At 48.1% G+C, this 19,895-nt stretch overlaps 1 protein-coding gene across 1 annotated transcript in view; it reads left to right on the forward strand.

Moving 5' to 3' along the window:
- Positions 1 to 18,220, forward strand: part of CPNE3 (copine 3) — a 37,531-nt gene extending 19,311 nt beyond the window's left edge. The window contains exons 8-16 of the mRNA XM_036264032.1: positions 1,929 to 2,027; positions 3,981 to 4,067; positions 4,683 to 4,742; positions 5,227 to 5,360; positions 10,681 to 10,735; positions 10,812 to 10,863; positions 11,789 to 11,922; positions 15,625 to 15,861; positions 16,317 to 18,220. Coding sequence (XP_036119925.1) covers positions 1,929 to 2,027; positions 3,981 to 4,067; positions 4,683 to 4,742; positions 5,227 to 5,360; positions 10,681 to 10,735; positions 10,812 to 10,863; positions 11,789 to 11,922; positions 15,625 to 15,861; positions 16,317 to 16,430 — 972 coding nt within the window. The 3' untranslated portion in view covers positions 16,431 to 18,220. The remainder of the gene's footprint in view (positions 1 to 1,928; positions 2,028 to 3,980; positions 4,068 to 4,682; positions 4,743 to 5,226; positions 5,361 to 10,680; positions 10,736 to 10,811; positions 10,864 to 11,788; positions 11,923 to 15,624; positions 15,862 to 16,316) is intronic.
- Positions 18,221 to 19,895: the final 1,675 nt, after the last annotated feature.

A 19,895-nucleotide genomic window follows, 5' to 3' on the forward strand; every position in this document is an offset into this window, starting at 1 on the left:
TACTGTTTCCATAGCATCCGGCAAATGGGGACATCATCCCGCATGCTGCCCTGCCCTAAACGGGAATGCCTCACGAGTGCGGTGCGCGTGGTGTGTGCATTCTCCACGTTCGTGTGTTCAGATGTGTACATATGCATGTTCCAGTTTCACAAATGCCACTGGCACTGCTGTTTAAAGCAGACAGTAGTCCTAGCTTTTGAATTCTTGAGAAGAGAAACTAAAATGACTGTCATTAGTTCATCTTCTCTCAGACTATAGCTGAGCACATGCCAGCATGATAAATGCACCACACCTGTGCCTGCCAGGGCAGTATAGTGAGTTATCAGGGATTACAGTTGAAGTTTAAGGAAGACTAAACATGTGAACAGTGTTAACTCTTCATAAATCGTTTAAATGAAGTCTTGGCATTATCAAAGCTTGATTTTGCCTTAGATGTAAATTGTAGTTTCTAGAATGCAAATCTAAAATGCAAAGTTCTGTTGACCCTAATTTAAAAAAAACCTATCAAAATGGCATTACTAAAATATTAAGATTGTTTTTGACTTGATTTTCATTTTAGTTCATTTGGAAACATTATTAAAGTCATTACTTTTTAACCCTGACACTTGAAAGAGTCAGATGAAGGCTCTGGGCTTAACAACTGAGCACCGTGCGCACAGGACAGCAGTCCCGCCGCGGGCTGGGCAGCGGGCAGAGTGCTCGCAGCAGGGCACAGCTCCGGCGGTCAGAGAACTGCACTTCTAGCCCAGTTTGTTACTGGACCGATGTTTAGTCTTCCTGGATGAAATGGAAATAAAGTAAGGAACGAAATACCATAAGCACCCAACTCACTTCTCCTAGAGAGGAAAACACTGCCAGGTGAGAGGGGCAGACCCTGAAATGTATGGGAAGCTGATGACCTCGTGAAGGTCACGCTGTGAGATGCTCGGAGAGGGGCACACTGCACAGGAGGGGAGTGGGCGGCAGAGGCGTGTGTCTCAGTCACGGCTCTGGGCGGATTCCAGTGTCCTCGGCACGGCTCTCCTGGAACGATGTTGGGCCCCACATGGGACACGCTGTCTTCCAAGACTGTGTGCAGTGCACATGCGTGTTTGCAGAGATGCGCTGGTCTGCCCTGGAGCTCAGGGCACGGAGGGACGTGGTTACGCAGGGCTCACCATGGACACCTCTGCCTGCGGACAGCTCCCACCGCCTTGGTCTGGGTGCAGCGAGTGTCCAGGGGTCGTGACTGTTCTCTGCACTCCATCGCCTCCCGCCTCCAGCTGCCGGCGGACCACACACTCAGCCGTGCGCTCGGCTCTGAGGCAGAGCGAGCGGCTGTCGCTGAGGCTGGACGTGGGAGCGGAGACTTTGCGAGGGTTCAACCCTTTCCCCAGAAGTTCCTCCTCACTGTAGGAGCTGTGACCCTCAGTGGGCTGTGCTCTGACTTCATGCCTAATCCTCACTCGAGCCTAGCCTGTCAGATGGCAGGATGACACGCTGTTTCCATGACTGAATCATCTAGAATTGCATTGTGTGGCTTCAGCCGCCCAGACACCGGCTCCTTCCTTCCTCCAGATGATGCTGTGAGCCATGGGTCAGGGATAACAAGGTTAAGAGGTGGGTGAGGAGGAGGTGTAATTTCATTTGGATTTTATTAGCACTTATGAAGGACATGCTAGGGGAACTGGAAACTGCTTCATGTGGTGTTTGAAGAGTCTTGTTTTTCATCTGCCTGTGATCCCGGAACCCGTCCCACGGATAGCGAGGGTTCGGAAGGGTTCGGCACTGCCCCTCTGGGAAGCCAGTCCCTGCTGTCCAAGGAGACTGCACTAAACATCTCACTGACTTGGATGATGAGGGCGCTTCCTGGTAAGTCCCTGGTTGCCGCCAATCCTTCTCCAACGGTTCTGTTGGTTTGTATACATTTCCGTTGTGCTTGATTTCAGGTGGAGTGCTATGACTATGACAACGATGGGTCGCACGATCTCATCGGGATGTTCCAGACCACCATGACAAAACTGAAGGAGGCCTCCAGGAGCTCGCCTGTAAGTCAAGTCTCTGTCGTCTGAGAACACTCAGCCACGTGGCCATACAGGTGTCGTTCCGCTTCCTCCCGGCACAGTGCCGTCCACCGCATGTTCACTGTGCTATGACACGCTCCGAGACCGTGGACCCTCAACCAGGTGACCCAGAATTCATCCTGGAGTTTGAGTTACATTAACATGCAGGGTTTGCTTTCCTTGGCTACAGACAACATATATAGTTGGATTGAAAATCTTGTTTTTAAGCGTTTGGCATCTCATTGGTCCCAGTAATTACTGCCCACAGCACTAGACACGTGCCTGGGTTTGAACTGTGGGCACTCTTACAGCCGGCCTCTGGCTCTTCCCTCGGACTTGCCTTACCCACGGGAAGGCTGGAAGCATGGCTATGGAACTTCGAGTTAGCACATCTGAACTCAATGACATTATCAGTACAACCATCAGCCATTAGGTTTAACTGATTGGAGAATTGAGTTTTAAACAAAGCGGGCCTGGAATTTTCAGTGGGTCACAGTCTGTTCCTCTTCCTGGTCACAGAACCTAGAACTCACGGCAGGACTGAGATGCCAGCGAGGTGGAGGGGCTTCTCAGATCCCACCCGTGGGTTGAATGCAGACATTGACCTGCTTTGGTTAACAGACTTCGAATTAAAACAGGAGCAAAAGTCGGCTGCAGATAGTCTACTTAGAGATTGTTTTTCTAAGGCAGAACTAATGGAAAACGTGCAAACCTGAACACTTGAAATAAAATAGGCCTCCCCGGGGAACTCATTATGAGGATGGTCTGGATTGCTGTTTTGCTGGTTTTAGTTTGTTTCCAGAATCAGTAAATGATCTGCTTTTAGAAAATAATGAGCTAACAGCTACCTGTACAGCCCTTAGTGCACCATGTAAAGTTTTCCTGACTTCAGCCAACCTGTGACAGATGACGCTTTCACTGTTGCCATGGTGACAGGCCTGCTCCCTCCTGGTGGTCAGGCAGGGCAGCCTTGTCTGTTCTCGGGCCGAGAGGGCAAGGAGGCAGAGTGACGTGGCCTTTCACCATGAGAGTTCTGCTCGGAACATTTCCGCACCCAGATACTCAGCGACTGGTGTTTATGGTGATGGGAGACTCTGGCAGGATCCTGACCCCTCAAGAAGTTGAGCGTAGTTTTGTTTTATGTCATCGTGTCAAACGTGCTTTCGGTGTTCGGTTCTTAGAAAATCAGTAATGACTTTGGGGTGCAGAAGTGGCTTTGTTAGCCAGAAGACGACTCATCCAGTGTGCGCTGGGGTCCCTGTGTTCTGTTGTTAGGCGAGACACTGAGAATTGAAGGTGTCGTGGGAGTTGTCACACCCTAGCTGTGAAAAGAGTGAGTGGGAGGAAACACTTGAGGACAATACGAAGTATGAAGTCCATTCTGTGTGGCTGCAGAAGTTTAGGAGATGGGTGCGGGTCGGAGAACACCAGGACAGCCGCGGATGTCACAGAGGAGGACGTGAGCCACACCTTCAGACAGACAGGTGGACAGGACGCGGGAAGCAGACGGTCTGGGGAGGGAAGTGTGTGAGGGCGGCATTAGATCTGCTTCTGACTTGGTCGCGGGGAGAGATGCTGAGCTTGGCCATGAGCTGCTCCTGGTGGCAGGCATCTTCCCTAAGCAGCACGTGTCTGCTCTTTGTGGGCGCCAACAACCGGGAGTGATTCTCGTAGAGAGCAAAGATTATTACTTAGAGGTTTGCAAGGAAGTGTATATTTATAAACTATTTAAAAGGCATATACTTTTGGGAGTGGCTTTGGAAATCTCACCGAAGACTGTCACGTACCGAGTGTATTATGTCGGGTTTCAGGGCCATGTTTTGCAGTAGACCTGCGTCAGCAGGTGGCTTGGTTCCAGGAGAAGACAGTCATTCCTTTATATTCTCACTGACTTGCTAGTGTCGCTAGTGAGGACGGACATTCTCTCTTCCCCTGCAGGTGGAATTTGAGTGCGTGAATGAGAAGAAGAGGCAGAAGAAGAAGAGCTACAAGAACTCAGGCGTCGTCAGCGTGAAGCAGTGCGAGGTCAGCTGGCCCCGGCCGCCCCAGGCCTGCGGTCACACCCGGCTCTCCTGCCAGTGTGGTGGATGTCACACACGCCCGGATTCGGGGCGGCTGGAATCCCACCAGCGTCTAGGCACAAGGGAAAGGAAGGAGTGGGAATAGTAAAGTGTTTCAAGTAACTTTGCCTCCAGGGTTTGACAGCGTTTCAGAGCAGCACAGGGATGTTCAGCGTTCTCGTTGCCGAAGGAGACCCGAGCCCCCGGCAGTCCCACTGCGTCGGCGGTGATGACGCTATGAGTTGGGGGAAAATCCAAGGGGTTTCTTACAACTAACAAATGGGCTTTTAAAAATTCTCGATTATTATGCTTATTAAAACTCTCAACATATTAGATTTATTCTTAGTTTCTTAAAACATAAAGTGAATGTATTTCACCTTTGGCCATTCTTTTAATCTGAACGTTGCTGTAATTATTAAAATCTTCAGACTCTGACGTGTGGGGCGGGGCCTCAGACACAGTGCAGGGTGGTGTCTGCGTGTTTGTGCCGTGTTCTGTCACGCAGTGTTAACAGGTCTGCAGGGAGCGCTGTCTGCAGGGCAGTGGTGGGTCAGCTCTAACCGCCGCTGTCTGCTCGTAGATTATGGTGGAATGTACCTTCCTGGACTATATCATGGGCGGCTGTCAGCTGAACTTCACCGTGAGTACCTCGCTGCATGTTTCCGAGTCCATTTTGCCAGAAGAACACTTCCATGGCCTGTGGCCTTCCTCCTACAGGACTGACTTGGTGATGAAATGTGCACTCTGCGTGGTGTCCTTGGACAGGTGGCCTGGTGCAGCCTGGAGCTGCTCTCTGCCTGAGATCTGGTCCTGCCCCTGCAGAAAGCAGACATGTCCAGAGCAGTGATTGCCTGTAGTGATTTCAGTAACAACATCAGTCAGACTTAGGAAAGCAGGCCCTTCGTCTGAGCTCATGGTGTGACAGTTCACAATTAAGCATCTCGCGGATGGAGCGCAGGCCGCTTTGCATGAGGCCCGGGTGCTACTGGACACATCTGTGGTCTCAGGCCCTGTGGGCACTGCCAGGCAGGCTGTAGGGTGCAGGCTGTGTCCTCTGGCCACTTTCCTGGGCATGCATGTGGGGGTCCTGCTTCTTGAGTAAGGGCTGCTATTGTCACCTGCAGGTGGGGGTGGACTTCACCGGCTCCAACGGGGACCCACGGTCCCCTGACTCCCTTCATCACATCAGCCCCAACGGTGTGAACGAGTACCTGACCGCCATCTGGTCCGTAGGGCAGGTCATTCAAGACTACGATGCGTGAGTATTGCGTGTCTCCCTCACTCCCGGGGGGCCGTTTGTCTCCTGAGCTTGTTCCCTGCTGAGCTGGGGACAGGCTGCTGTCTTTCTCCTTCGGACAGTCCCAGTGTTTACCTTGGCGCAGACCCCGGTTAGTGGTCATTGCCAACGTACTCTGGACCCGTGCTTGTGTGACAGCTGACTGCAGTCGGCAGGCTCTTGTTTCTCAGACCCCGTTCCGTGGGGCTGACTGGTCAGGGAGAGGGTGTCTGCGTTGAAGTCCAGACGGCACATCCTATAAACACTCACACTAATTCCAGCTCTTTCCTGGGCGGTCATCGTGAACTCATCTTCTGGTGACTTTGAACAAGTGTTGAAGGATAATGTGACCTGATTGCTATAAAATATTCTGAATGGATTCTCAATGGATAGATTTTAAATATATTTAAATAGGTCCTTTTAGAGGTTTGCTAAACAATAGGGAAGAAAATGTGCATTCGTAATTTTTCGTTCTTTATCTGTTAGGGTGCAGGATAAAATTTCGCTCATTTTTACCTATTTCTTTACGATAAAAGCCCTTACTTACTGATGTGGCTTTCCATTAGCCTGTCACGATGTTTAAAGATTCGACTTTTTCGGGAAAATGCAAACAGACTGCAAGCAAGGGTGGTAGCCCTAGGACCAGCCTCAAATTTAAGGCAGAACCCATAAAAACAGTAAAAGATTACTTATGGAACACCTGGTTATATAATCCAAAGCGAAATTATAACCATGGGCATGTTTAGTAACAGAGTCTCAAAGCATCTCCATTGAAAGTAGCTAGAAGTATACTAAAAACTTCAAAGTAGCAGTCACAACGGGGCACGTGTAAAGAGTAGGTGTTGGCAGGGCACTCTCAGACCGCCGGGATGACCGCACAGACCTCAGCACGAGGAAGCGAGGACGTGCGCGGCTGGCTCGGATGGAAGGGACGACGAGAGCGCTCAGGCCTCGGGAAGCAGGGGGACATGAGAGGGCTGCGTGCTGCTTCTCCCTGTCGGTTCTGCTTTGCGTGCTTTCATTTTCAAACAAGAGTTACAAATCAGTGAACTACTTTTCAATAAAATAAAAGAATAGGAAGGAAGCCGCGGCCGGTTTGGCTCAGCAGTTAGAGTGTCGGCCCTCAGACCGAAGGGTCTTGGATTCAATTCCTGGTCAGGGGCACGTACCTGGGTTGCAGATTCAGCTCCAGAGACACACCCATCCAGCTGCACTAACTTCCTCATCTGACGTGGAGTAAGGACTTGGGAGGTTTGAGGCAGATCTTTGGCAGTAGTGACCCCCATGAAAGAGAAAACATCATCAGAATATTAGTAACGAGACAGAGATTATAGGCATAAATTGAGACAAAAACATTAAAAATTATACGTTGACACTGAAACTCTCTGTGTTACATTGGAAAATCTGGATTGAAGGATGACACGTTCAGGAAGCTTTAACTTACTGAGTTGGCTCACAGAGGCCGAGAGCGCAGTGGAGCAGGAGGCATGAGCGGAGCAGGCAGCCGCTCCGCAGGCCGCAGCCCAGGACAGGCCGACACCACCTTCAGCAGCCCTGGAGGAGCACACTCACTGCTCGGGGCCAGCGGAAACAGGAAGGAGTGAGAGTTCCGAGGTGGTCCGAGACAACGTAAAATGTCAGCAATTTCTCCCTAACCAGCAATAATCAATTCAAGAAGTTATGATACTCTCAGCAAAGTGGGAATAGAGGGATCATACCTCAACATAATAAAGGCTATTTATGACAAACCTAGAGCCAATATCATACTCAACGGGCAAAAACAAAACATTTCCTTTAACAGGAACAAGACAGGGATGCCCACTTTCAGCGTTCTTATTCAACATGGTACTGGAAGTCTTATCCACAGCAATCAGACAAGAAGAAAAAATAAAGGGGATCCAAATTGGAAAGGAAGAAGTAGAGCGGTCATTATTTGAATAACATGATATTGTACATAGAAAACCCTAAAGACTCCATCAAAAAACTAGTAGATTTAATAAATGAATTCAGCAAAGTAGCAGGATACCAAAATCAGCATCAAGAAATTGTTGGCATTTTTATACACCAATAATGAATACACAGAAAGAGAAACTAAAAATACAATCCCATTTACCATTGCAACAAAAAAAGTAAGATACCTAGGAATAAACTTAACCAAAGAAGTAAAGGGCCTGTTCACAGAAAGCTGCAGGACATTGAAAAAGAAATAAAGGAAGATATAAAAAAGTGGAAGCACATACCTTGTTCATGGATTGGAAGAATTAACATCATTAAAAATGTTTACACAACCCAAAGCAATCTATAGATTCAGTGCAATCCCCTTTAAAATACCAACAACATATTTCACAGAACTAGAACAAATACTTCAGAAGTTTATATGGAACCAAAAAAGACCCCGAATAGCAACAGCAATCTTGAAAAAGAAGGACAAAGTAGGAAGGATCACATTACCAGATATCAGGTTATACTATAAAGCCATTGTAATCAAAACAGCTTGGTACTGGCACAAGAACAGGCATATAGATCAATGGAATTGAACAGAGAACCTGGAAATTGACCCAAGACATTATGATCAATTAATATCTGACAAAGGTGGCAAGAGCATACAATGGAGTCAAGACAGCCTCTTTAATGGTGTTGGAAAAATTGGACAGCTACATGCAAAAAAAAAAAAAGAAAGAAACTAGACCATTAACTTACACCATGAACAAGAATAAAGTCAGACTGGATAAAAGACTGAAATGTGACTTGTGAATTCATAAAAATCCTAGAAGAAAATGTAGGCAACGAAATCTCAGACATCACACACAGCAGAATTTTCACTGATAACAATGCCTTGGGCAACAGAAACAAAGGAAAAAATGAATAAATGGACACATCTGTGGATACATCAAACTAAAAAGCTTCTACACAGCAAAAGAAACAGGAATCAAAATGGAAAGGTAACCCACTGTATAGAAAAACATAATTGCCAATGATACATTAGATAAAGGGGTAATTTCCAAAATAAATAGAGTGCTCATACAACGCAACAAAAGGAAGACAAAGAGTCCAATTAAATATGTGCAGAGGACCTAAATAGACACCTCTCCAAACAGGACATACAAATGGCCAAGAGACATATGAAAAAATGCTCAATATCACTAATCATTAGAGCGATGCAAATTAAAACAACAATGAGGAATCACCTCACACCTGTCAGAATGGCTACCATCAACAAATCATCAAACAACAAGTGTTGGCGAGGGTGTGGAGAAAAGGGGACTCTAGTACACTGCTGGTGGGAGTGCAGACTGGTGCAGCCACTATGGAAAACAATATGGTGTTTCCTCAAAAAATTAAAAATTGATCTGCCATTTGACCCAGTGATCCTACTTCTAGCAATATATCCTAAGAAGCCTGAAACACCAATGAGAAAGAATATATGTACCCCCATGTTCATAGCAGCACTATTTACAATTGCTAAGATCTGGATACAGCCCAAGTGCCCATCAGTAGATGAGTGGATAAAAAAGCAGTGGTACATATACACAATGGAGTACTATGCAGCTGTAAGAAAGAAAGATCTCTCATCCTTTGAGACAACATGGAGGGACCTGGAGAGCATTGATGCTAAGTGAAACAAGCCAGTCAGAGAAAGTCAAGTATTTGGTCTCACTTATTTGTGGAATATAATGAACAAAATAAGCTGATGAACAAAGTAGACCCAGAGACATAGAAGTAGAGTTCAGACTGACAAACCTCGGTGTGTCTGTGGGTGATAAACCAAAGAACTTATATGCATAACCAGTGGACATAGACCACAGTGAAGTGGGGCTGGGGGCAGGGAGGAAGGTGTCAGTGGGGGAAAATGAGAAACATCTGTAATGAAAATAAATTAATTAAATTAAAAAATGGTTAAGGTGATTTAAAAAAAAGTTATGGTAGATAATAGATCACAATTCAGAATGTAATAAAAATTGATAATGAACCGGCTTGTGTGGCTTAGTGGACTGAATGTTGTCCCATGGACTGAGAGGTCCTGGTTCTATTCCTGGTCAGAGCACATGCCTGGGTTTTGGGCTCGATCTCCAGTAGGGGACACGCAGGGGGCAGCCAGCCGATCCCTGTTTTTCTCTCACGTCAACGTTTCTCTTTCTCTCTAAAAAAAAAAAAAATCAATAAAAACTTTTTTAAAAAAAAATTGAGAATAAATTTAGTCAAAGGTATAGGATCTTTACTGAGGGAAAACTACAAAATTGTACTGAAGGATAAAGATAGAAACTTGTTTAAGATAAGCCGTGATTCTAGAGAGACAGATGTCAAAATGTTGTAAAATATAAAACTGTTTCCCTAAATTAATATATTTTAATCAATATTGCAATGGAATCCTGACAAAATAATCCTTACAATTTTCTAGAAGGTAAAATGAATCAGAATAGCCAAGAAATTTTTCAGGAGGAGAAGAGAAACGGTTGTCCAAGCAGATAGTGGAACATTTTAAAGGCATGTGAATTGGATTAGGGACTAGAAATGACCCATGGACCGAAGCCATAGCCCCAAGTGTGTGTATGTAACTCAGCATGTGACAAGGGTTAAAGCTGGGGAAAGGATTTGATGTGTGTGACACAGTTCTGTGCTCAATGCGAGAAGAGCCGTTACCCCTGTACGTGGAGAAGAACGTCCCTAGTAGGAAATGAGCACATTTATTCCAGGGTCTGGGGCAGGCCCTGGGAGGAGCCCACACGGGGCCACACCGCCCTTCCACAGGGCCTGTAGGTTCAGGTTTCCGGCTCTCCTACACTGCTGGGGCCAAATAGTCATACACTTTGCTGCAGAACCTGAGTTTTTATGTGGCATTTGCACTGTGTTTCTGTGGCCATTTTTGAATATTTACATAATATGGCTAAAAATAGCCTCGTGTCGGTTGGACTCACATCGGACTGCCAGATAAGTTTGCCATAAACAAATGAAAAGAGTTGTGGTTTTGGGGGGCTTTATGGATTTCTCTTCTTATTTATTGAATGAAATACACAGTATGGAATTAGAAAAAATATAAAATAGGAATATAAACTCCACTTTTATAAACATATGTATAGAGACAGTTTTTTCCCTCAGAGCACATACAAATGCTTAGAATGAGAATTACCATACAGTAACATTTTTCTGTGTTTATTATGGGTAATCTTTCTTTTATCTATATATTTTTTTAAGATTTAAACATTTTTTAAAAATTAGCTCATGTTGTTCTTAGTATAAGTAAAGATAAAACTGTATTTTGAAAAAAAACAAAAAGTCTTACTTTTTCAAATTTTCTTTGTAGTGATAAAATGTTCCCAGCATTTGGGTTTGGAGCTCAGATACCTCCTCAGTGGCAGGTAAGAGGGACCCCGTCCCCAGGATTTGCCTCCTAGGGAAGCAACCCAGCCTCATCGGCCCCTTTCCATCTTTCAGGTTTCGCATGAATTTCCCATGAACTTCAATCCGTCCAACCCCTACTGCAGTGGTGAGTGAGCACGCTTGGGCAGTGTCTCCAGAGAGCCCGGTGGTGGTTGGTTTTTTTCTGGTGATTTAAATCTCCTCACTCCCCTCTCCAGATTTCTGTGACATACTTGCCTTTCCGTCATAAAGTGGAGGAACGGCACCCAGTGGGTGGGGAGAGAGGTGACATCGCTATGATGGTGAAGTTCGCAGGCCACATTCTTCTGCCTTGAGAGGGTTCATGGAACAAAAGAGCTCTCCATCTTGAGATTTGGTCAATAAATAGATTCATATTCCTTTCACATACAAATTGATTTTAAAGTAAGCCCTCGGTGAGATGAGTAGTCAGTCCACGGTCTGCAGCTCCTCTTGGAGGAGCGGGCACTGGCTACAGGAAGGTCCAGCGTGCACTCGCGTGGACACGGACAGGCTTCGGGGTGGGGGTGAGGCGGTAGAAAAGAGGCCGGCACCTTGACCCAAGGTCAGGTATTGCATGTTTGGAAGTGTCGCTGCGCGCCGGCGAGAAGCGCTGCGCTAGGTCTGCGAGGGCTGCAGTTCCCACAGGGCGCAGCCAGCCGGCCTGTCTGTGGCCTCTGACCGCACGCAGCCGTTTGCCCTCTCTCCGGTCATTTTCTCACCAACGCCGGTTGTACGACAGCTCCTCTTTCCATCAGAGTCTCATTCCTAAAACATTGAAATTAGGCACTCGAACAGTCCGACTGCCGACTAGTGAATAATTTTGCCGAGATGAGAAGAAATGCCTTCTCCTTTGTGACGGAGCGAAGCTAGGGAGGTGTGCGATACAGCAAACTGAGAGGAACTCCTGGCTGTAGACCAGACTACTTGCAGCACTGGGTGTCGAAACGTGTATGTGCTTTAGTTACCCAGATGGTGAATAACGAGCAGTCATACGGTGCCTGAGCGTCCTCCGTACCGCTCTTTCTGTCCAGGGATCCAGGGCATCGTGGAGGCATACCGGGCCTGCCTGCCGCAGATAAAACTCTACGGACCGACGAATTTCTCCCCGATCATCAACCACGTGGCCAGGTTTGCTGCTGCAGCCACACAGCAGCAGACGGCTTCTGTAAGTCCTCCGTTACGGGGACGGGGAGATGCGGGCCGACCTGTTCCCAGGCCTGTTTGTGATGTGACTGTTGAGGTAAAGGCAGAGCGTGAAGCCAGGGCACAGTCATCCTTGGTGCCGGGGCAACATCTGCTGTTTAACTAGTGATCATTAGAAACAAGACAAGAACAAAACAACCCTTCCACCTGAGTCTCTTCTGTGTCATTGGAATTATTTTGATCAGTTTTAACCACCCTCCCACCCCACAATGAAGGTAGACCCAACATATGAAAGCTTGAGACTTACCACTTGAGGTGCTGTTGCAGAATTACTCACTGTACTAAAAAGGTCTGGATTAGACAGCCCTTATCTGTGAGACCTTGGATACCTCGACTCTCCTAGCTTCAGTGTCTCAGGGGCAAGGCACAGTGACTGCTCAGACAGTTGTTGAAATAGTGAAATGAGATGATTCATGTCAAGTGCGCAGGGCCTGGGCCACAGTGAACTCAGCACGTTAGCTGCTGTCACAAAACTTACTCCCAGTCTAGACTCGAATGACCCAAAAGATAGAGTCACAACTTTATATGACATTTTCCAGTTCCCTAAAATGTTTATCAGAGATGACAGTTGAGAGAGCTCACCCCCTTTGAACCATATCCATTTTTTAACTTATCTTTATTGTTGAATGTATTACAGATGTCCCCACTTTTCCCCTCATTGACCCCCTCGTCCCCAATCCCCCCTCCCTCCTGCCTTCCTCACACTATTGTCTATGTCCACTGGTCATGCACATATGCATAGAAGTTCTTTGGTTTCTCTCTTCCTGCCCCACCTCCCCACTTCCCTTTGAGGTTCATCAGTCTAACAACCAATTTGTACTTCTTAATTCCTTCATCTTTTTCACCCATCCCCCCAGCCTCCTCCCATCTGGCAGTCAACAAAAAGTCCTCTGTATCCATCAGTCTCTTTCTATTCTGCTTGCTCATTTTTTTAGATTCAATTGTTGATAGATTTGTATTTATTGTCATTTTATTGTTCATATTTTTGTTGTTCTCCTTCAAGAAGACCCCCTCAACGTTTCATATAATACTGGTTTGGTGGTAATGAACTCCTTTATTTTTTTTGTCTGGGAAACTATATGGCCATTGATTCTAAATGATAGCTTTGCAGGAAGTAATCGTGGTTGTAGGTCTTTGCTTTTCATCACTTTGAATATCTCTTGCCACTCCCTTCTGGCCTGCAAAGTTTCTGTTGAGAAATCAGCTAACAGTGTTATGGGAGCTCCTTTGTAGATAACGGACTGCTTTTTTCTTGCTGCTTTTAAGATTTTCTCTTTATCTTTAACCTTTGGCATTTTGTGGTGATGTGGCTTGGTGTGGACCTATTTGGGTTCATCTTGTTTGGGACTCTCTGTGCTTCCTGGACTTGTATGTCTGTTTCCTTCAGCAAGTAGAGAAGTTTTCTGTCATTATTTCTTCAAGTAGGTTTTGAATGTCTTGCTCGCTCTCTTCCCCTTCTGGCACCCCCATGATGCAAATGTTGGTACACTTGAAGTTGTCCCAGAGGCTTTATACACTGTCCTCATTTTTTTGGATTCTTTTTTCTTTTTGCTGTTCTGATTGGGTGTTTTTTTGCTTCCTTATGTTCCAAATTGATGGTTTGCTTCTTGCCTTCACCTACTCTACTATTGATTCCTTGTACATTATTTTTTACTTCAGTTAGTGCATCCTTCATTTCTGACTGGTCCTTTTATATGCTCTTGACATTCTCACTAAGTTCCTGGAGCTTCCTTATAACCAGTATTTTGAACTCTGCATCTGTTAGATTGCTTATCCCTGTTTTGTTTAGTTCTTTTCCTGGAGTTTTGTTTTGGTCCTTCATTTGGAACATGTTTCTTTGACTTCTCATTTTGGCTGCTTCGCTGTGTTTGTTTCTATGTATTAGGTAGAGTTGCTATGTCTCCTAGGCTTCGTAGAGTGGCCTGTAGTTGTAGGTGTCCTGTAGGGTCCAGTGGCACAGCCTCCCTGATCACCCAGCTGGGCCCTTGAGGTGCACCCTTAGTGTGGACTGTACACCCTTCTGTTTGTAATTGAGTCTTGATTGCTCTTGGCACATCGATGGGAAGGACTTACTCAGGCTGATCAGCTGCAAGGACTGGCTGTGCCCTCTGACCACCTTGGAGGATCAGCTGTGCAGGGGCCACCGCACAGAGCAAGACTTACTTCAGCAGGGCTCTGGTACCCACTGAGTCCACCCCTTGAGTGTGTCACTTGTGGAGGTGCTTGGGTGGTGGTGCTTCTATGTGGTCTGAAGCTGTCCACTGGGTGTGCTGGCTCTGGGGCAAGGTCAGCCTCTGCCTATGTTCTACCCGGGGCCACCAGGCATAAGCTACAAACTGATCTACCGATGGCTGCTTCTTATGCTGGGCTTAGAGGTGCCCAGGAAATGCCAAGTTGTGAACCAAGCCTGGCTGCTTCTAGTGCCAGGCCTGGGGCCACTTAGTGAGAGGTATGGGGCTCGCTGAGACCAGATGCTGCTTGTTTGAGAGATTTTAGGAAACTCTGAAGCAGGATCCAAGACAGGCCAATCCTATGGTAAAGTCTTTGGAAACAGCTTGGATGGGCCTGAAAGTTGGGTGGGGGGGCAGGGCCTCAGGGAATCACCAGGGCGGGGCAAACAGTGTGAGCCAGGTTGCTGGGGTCCCACATGTAGTGACTATCTGCCTGCCCTGTCGGGGAAGGGCTCACCCAAGGAGCAACAGCTTCCGCCATCACGTCTGTTCAGGAGAAAGATGCTCCTCCCCAATGCCAGACAACTCAATTCTTCCTCGTATGTCTTTGGTGCCTTTCAAGCTGCCTCCCCAACAGTGGAGCCCAGAAGGACTGAGTCCGAGCAAGTCTGTGCGTGGGCCCTTTAAGAGAAGCTGCCTGGGGCTCCAGCAGCCTCAGCCTCCCTCAGCCTCAGTTCCTGCTGGTTTTCTAGCCAGAAGTGATGGGGACTCTCTTCCTGGCACTGGAACCCTGAGCTGGGAGCCTGGTGTGGGATGGGGACCCCTCAGTCCTCAGGAAGGACCTTCCCAATCAACACAGCCCTCCTGATTTTTATCTGCCACACATGGGTGTGGGACCAGCCTGGTTGCCTCCACCCCTTCTACCAGTCTTCACGTGGCTTCTTTTTAATCTCGTAGCTGTAGGACTTCCATTCAGCTCGATTTCAGGTGGTTCTGAATGATGGTTGTTCTGTAGTTTAGTTGTAACTTTGATGTGGTTGTGGGAGGAGGCGAGACCACGTTTACCTTGACCGGAAGTCCGTATTCATTTTTTTAAAGTGTGTTTTGGTTTGAGAAACAATCCTCTCTCTTCTGCCGGAGTTGTACTTGCTCCCTTGGCTGATATTCGGACAGACTTCCTTCCTCAGTTAACTCAGAGGACTTATTCCTGTGCCCACTGGGAGTTTAGTCTGGCATTTCCATGTCTTGCTCCTGTGGGTTTATGCCCGCCCTGGCTTGTGGTCTGTTGTACTTTTAATGAGCCTGCCACGTTTTCATGAGTAAAATCCCTTGTCATCAGAGATCTCAGACTCTCTGAAGCAGATGGTGTCCTGGGCGGAGCCTGTGAGGAAAGTGAGGGAGGAGAGACTGAGCCTCCTGAGCTGCAGGTGTTGCGCTGTGACCTTCCCGGCGGGAGCTCACACTGCTCACTGCTGTGCCCTCCCCTCCGGCAGCAGTACTTTGTGCTCCTGATCATCACTGACGGCGTGATCACAGACCTGGACGAGACCAGGCAGGCGATCGTCAACGCCGCCAAGCTGCCCATGTCCATCATCATCGTGGGAGTGGGAGGTGCCGACTTCAGCGCCATGGAGTTTCTGGACGGCGATGGCGGGGCCCTGCGCTCCCCATCAGGCGAGGCAGCTGTCAGGGACATCGTGCAGTTCGTGCCTTTCAGACAGTTCCAGAATGTGAGTACCGCTCCTCTAGTCCAGACAGGTGTCTGCGCAGGGGCGGGGCAGCCGCGGGAACCGCCCGTTGGCGGAGCCGTGGTGGTGGGGTGGGTGTGCTGCAGGCTGCGGCCCGCACACCTCTGGCAGTGTGTGCGATGGGCCGCAGGCCGGTGCTGTTGGGACTGCCCTCAAGTACGGCTCATCTTTCCCTCCTTCCTACCAATCTGCAAGTGTTTCAGAATAAGCAATCAAAAAATTAGTACCTAGTGAGTGAAAGACCCACATTTAAAGTTGAAGGACAACAACAAGAAACCATCACCTGCGCCAGAAAAGAACCCGCCAGTGTTGGCAGGATGGCGGTGTTCTCAGCTCAGCCCTGTTCTCCTCGGACTGTTCCCAGGACAAGATGCAGCCCAGGGCTGGGGCCTGCAGGGGAGGTGTGGTTGCTGATGAGTCGCTGATTGTTTTCACAGGCCCCCAAGGAGGCGCTGGCTCAGTGTGTCCTGGCTGAGATCCCCCAGCAGCTGGTGGGCTACTTCAACACTTACAAGCTCCTTCCTCCCAAGAACCTGGCCACCGCCCAGTGAGGGCACCCTGCCGCAGCGGGGGCCACGGGCCGCCGTGCCACCCATTCACCCCAGCATTCCTGGTGCAGCCCTAGTGCTCTACAGACCCTTCTACTTCAAGCATTCTTCTTACACTTTCCGCGGGGAAAGCCCTAAGTGAATCTTTGCTCAATCAGTTCAATGGTCGCCTGGTATCCCCAGTGGTTGCAGTGAGGCTGTCTAGGCTAGACACTCACGAGGGAAGTGGGTTTCGTCGTGACTGTTTACTTCATAGGATGGAAATGCCATTTCAAATGTTTGTCAAAAGAAAGAATGAAACCTGTTGGGATGGTGTGATTTCAGGTTGCTGTGCTTTGTATAATAAGCCCAAGTCCGTCTCGGTAACAGGGCTGCTCGAAGGAGACATTGGGTTTGTTCCTGTAATGGTTCATGCGTCCCAGGGGTTAACAGTCCTGAGAGTGCTGAACAAGGCACACACCGGTCCTCACGCCGTCAGACCGGAGCCTCGCAGGAGCAGCCGTCCCTGCGTGCCGCCCAGACCCCTCCGTGCACGTGGGGCGCTGTCTGTGAGCCCGGGTCTGCGTGCGCAGGCCATAGCCTCGCCTGGGTCTCCATCATCAGAGCGTTTCACTGGAGATTGTCGAGGTGACTGAGACCGCTTTGCCCAGGAAAGTGGGGACCACACCGGCATTCCACGTCGTTCACCAGCGCGCCGCTTGCTGGCTGCTCACCGTCTGCTCACCGTCTGCTCACCGTCTGCTCACCGTCTGCTCACCGTCTGCACACCGTCTGCTCACCGTCTGCACACCGTCTGCTCACCGTCTGCTGGGCTTGCTGCTTATGCATACTCATTTAGGCGTTTTCTCCTTTTTTTAGTAACATTTTCAGTTTGATTTATCTATGAATCAAAATCACATTTTCCATTTTACAAATGTGCTATTTCCTAAGCCCAGAATGTACTGTATTAGCATAAAACCTGTTCTAACCTAAAAAAAAAATCCAACTTCTCCCTTAAGACAGTGGACTTTACATGCTTTTTTGAGTAGAATTTTTCCCAATTTTACCCTTTAGAACATATTACTTAGCAAAACTGTACCATAGAGTGGATTCAGCAGTGTCGTATCGAGGACCTGTGTGCCAAGACCACGCATATCCACGCATTGGTCAGTCATTCTTAAGAATCAGTGTTAAGACCGCATGTGGATCACGAGTCCTCAGTGGCAGGCCGCTCAGTCCTGAAACCCAGCTCGTGTCCCATTCTCTGGCGTGTCGGAAGGAACATATTCTCCCAACATTTGGAGCCCTTGTCTCGTGTTTAATTTCAGTTCTCTGTGTGCTTGGAAGCAGCACGTAGATGTTGCTGTGGTTGTCAGAGTTTTCTTTTTTAAACACACTCCTGGGCTTCCCTTTCAATCCCTGACCCTAGCCAGCTCCTGCAGCACCGGCATCGCCTGCAGGGGGCGCTGGGACCGCTGGCCATGAGCAGTAGCACTCACTGCCCGGATCACAGTACTCCTGACACCACTATCCAGCTGATCTTGTCTTCACAATTTTATATTCTGGTTTTAACCAGATTTTTTTCCTTTTTAAAGTTATTTTTTTATTATTAATTTTGGACCAGTTTTCTCAGTAGATACTGTTTCTCATAAGAACTACAATTCCAGCAAATTAGGGTAATGGATACCTTTTTAGTTTTGAATAAAAGCAGTTATAATTTCTAAATTACTTGGCAAAGTCCTTAAAATTCCTACATTTCACCTCGTTGCATGTGATTTAATAGTGCTTTATATTAAAATGGTCCCTTTGTTCATTGTGCCACCCCGCGTTCCCCCGCCTCCCCGCGTTCCCCCGCCTCCCCGCGTTCCCCCGCCTCCCCGCGTTCCCCCGCCTCCCCGCGTTCACGTGCCATTGGTTCTCAGAGTGCATGCATTTAAAGAAACAGTGATCCAGTCGATGGTCCCACCTCCTTCATCTGCTGTTCCCTGGAAAGCCGGATTCAGTCAACCTGTCACCTGCATAGTCAACAGTCACAGGGGTTTCGCATAGCGAGAAGTTGGCTTGGTTTCGAAAACTGTTTTGTGGTTTTTGGTGTCATCTTTGACGATAAGTTCACAATGACAAACATAAACCGATGTCGGTGTGTCTCCCACTCGAACTGCTGGTGAACCCACTTCTCAATGTGCTGTGATGGTGCCTCGTGTTCAGTCTCTTCTCTGTTGTCCAAGCCAGTGGGAATGCTGGAAATAAAGTGAATGTAGTACATTAATTAGGTGGCCTGTGCTTCATATTCACCAAGTTAAAGAGCCAGAGTAGCCCTGCATCCTCACAGGCGGACACCGCAGCCGCCAGGTGTTACCAGCACGTCTCCAGGCCTGGGCTCAGGTTTCAGGAGTAGGGGTGAGTACCCCCGTCAACAGGTGAAGTCACAATGAGTGAAATGCTCACTGACTCCACAGAGCTTATGACCTCACGTGGAGAAGGACACAGCATGTGACAGTGAGACAACCGGGAGCAGAGGCGGGCAGTCTTTGGGCTCAGAGTGACATGTCCCTTCCTCCGCCTCCAGGCGTCGTGGTCATGACTGCAGAGGGCACCCCTGAACACTGCTGCTCCCCTCCTCCCAGCACCCACTGCTGTCCACTGCCCAGCGACCCCAAATGGTCAGTCCTTGGGAGCACCACCCTGAGCGCCCTCTCTGACCCCATGCCCATCCCACTGCTGGAGTCCCTGAGCCTTCTCTGCCCTGGAGCGGCACCAGGCTTGAGCACACGCCGTCCCTCGAGCTTTCTCGTGGTCTCTTCTAATTAACCCTGGCTCTCCTGCCCGGGCTCACTGCAGCCCATCAAGCAGGCTTCTCTTCCTGACTTCCCACAGGGCGTGGAGGCAGGTGAGTGCCCCCACCTGCTGCCAGGCAGATTTGCCACTGCAGACTCCGTCTTGGACTCCAGCCATCAGCTCAGCTCACGCTCTGTACCTCCTGGTGATCATCTTTTTTTTAAATTTAATTAATATATTTATTTTTGTTACAGATGTTTCTTTTTCCCCATTGATTTAAGCTGTCCCCAAGTTTTTTGTCCATGTCCATTGTTCTTGCACACATGCGTGTAAGTTCTGTGGTTTATCTCTCCCCCACGACCCCTTCTTCTGGTGATTGTCAGTCTGTACCCCACTTCCACGTCTTTGGGACTACCCCATTCCTCAGACTGTTGTGTTCATTATATTCCACAAATAAGTGAGATCATATGATACTTGTCTTTCTCTGTTTGGCTTGTTTCGCTTAGGATGATACTGTAGGTTCCTCCACATCGTCTCAAAGGATAGCGATCTTTCTTTCTTACAGCTGCATAGTACTCCATTGTGTATATGTACCACTGCTTTTTTATCCATTTGTCTACTGAAGGACACTTGGCCTGTTTGCAGATCTTAGCTATTGTAAATAGTACTGCTACAAACATGGGGGTACATATATTCTTTCTGATTGATGTT

This window comes from Molossus molossus, unplaced genomic scaffold, assembly GCF_014108415.1.
Source record: "Molossus molossus isolate mMolMol1 unplaced genomic scaffold, mMolMol1.p scaffold_m16_p_16, whole genome shotgun sequence".
Lineage (NCBI taxonomy): Eukaryota > Metazoa > Chordata > Mammalia > Chiroptera > Molossidae > Molossus > Molossus molossus.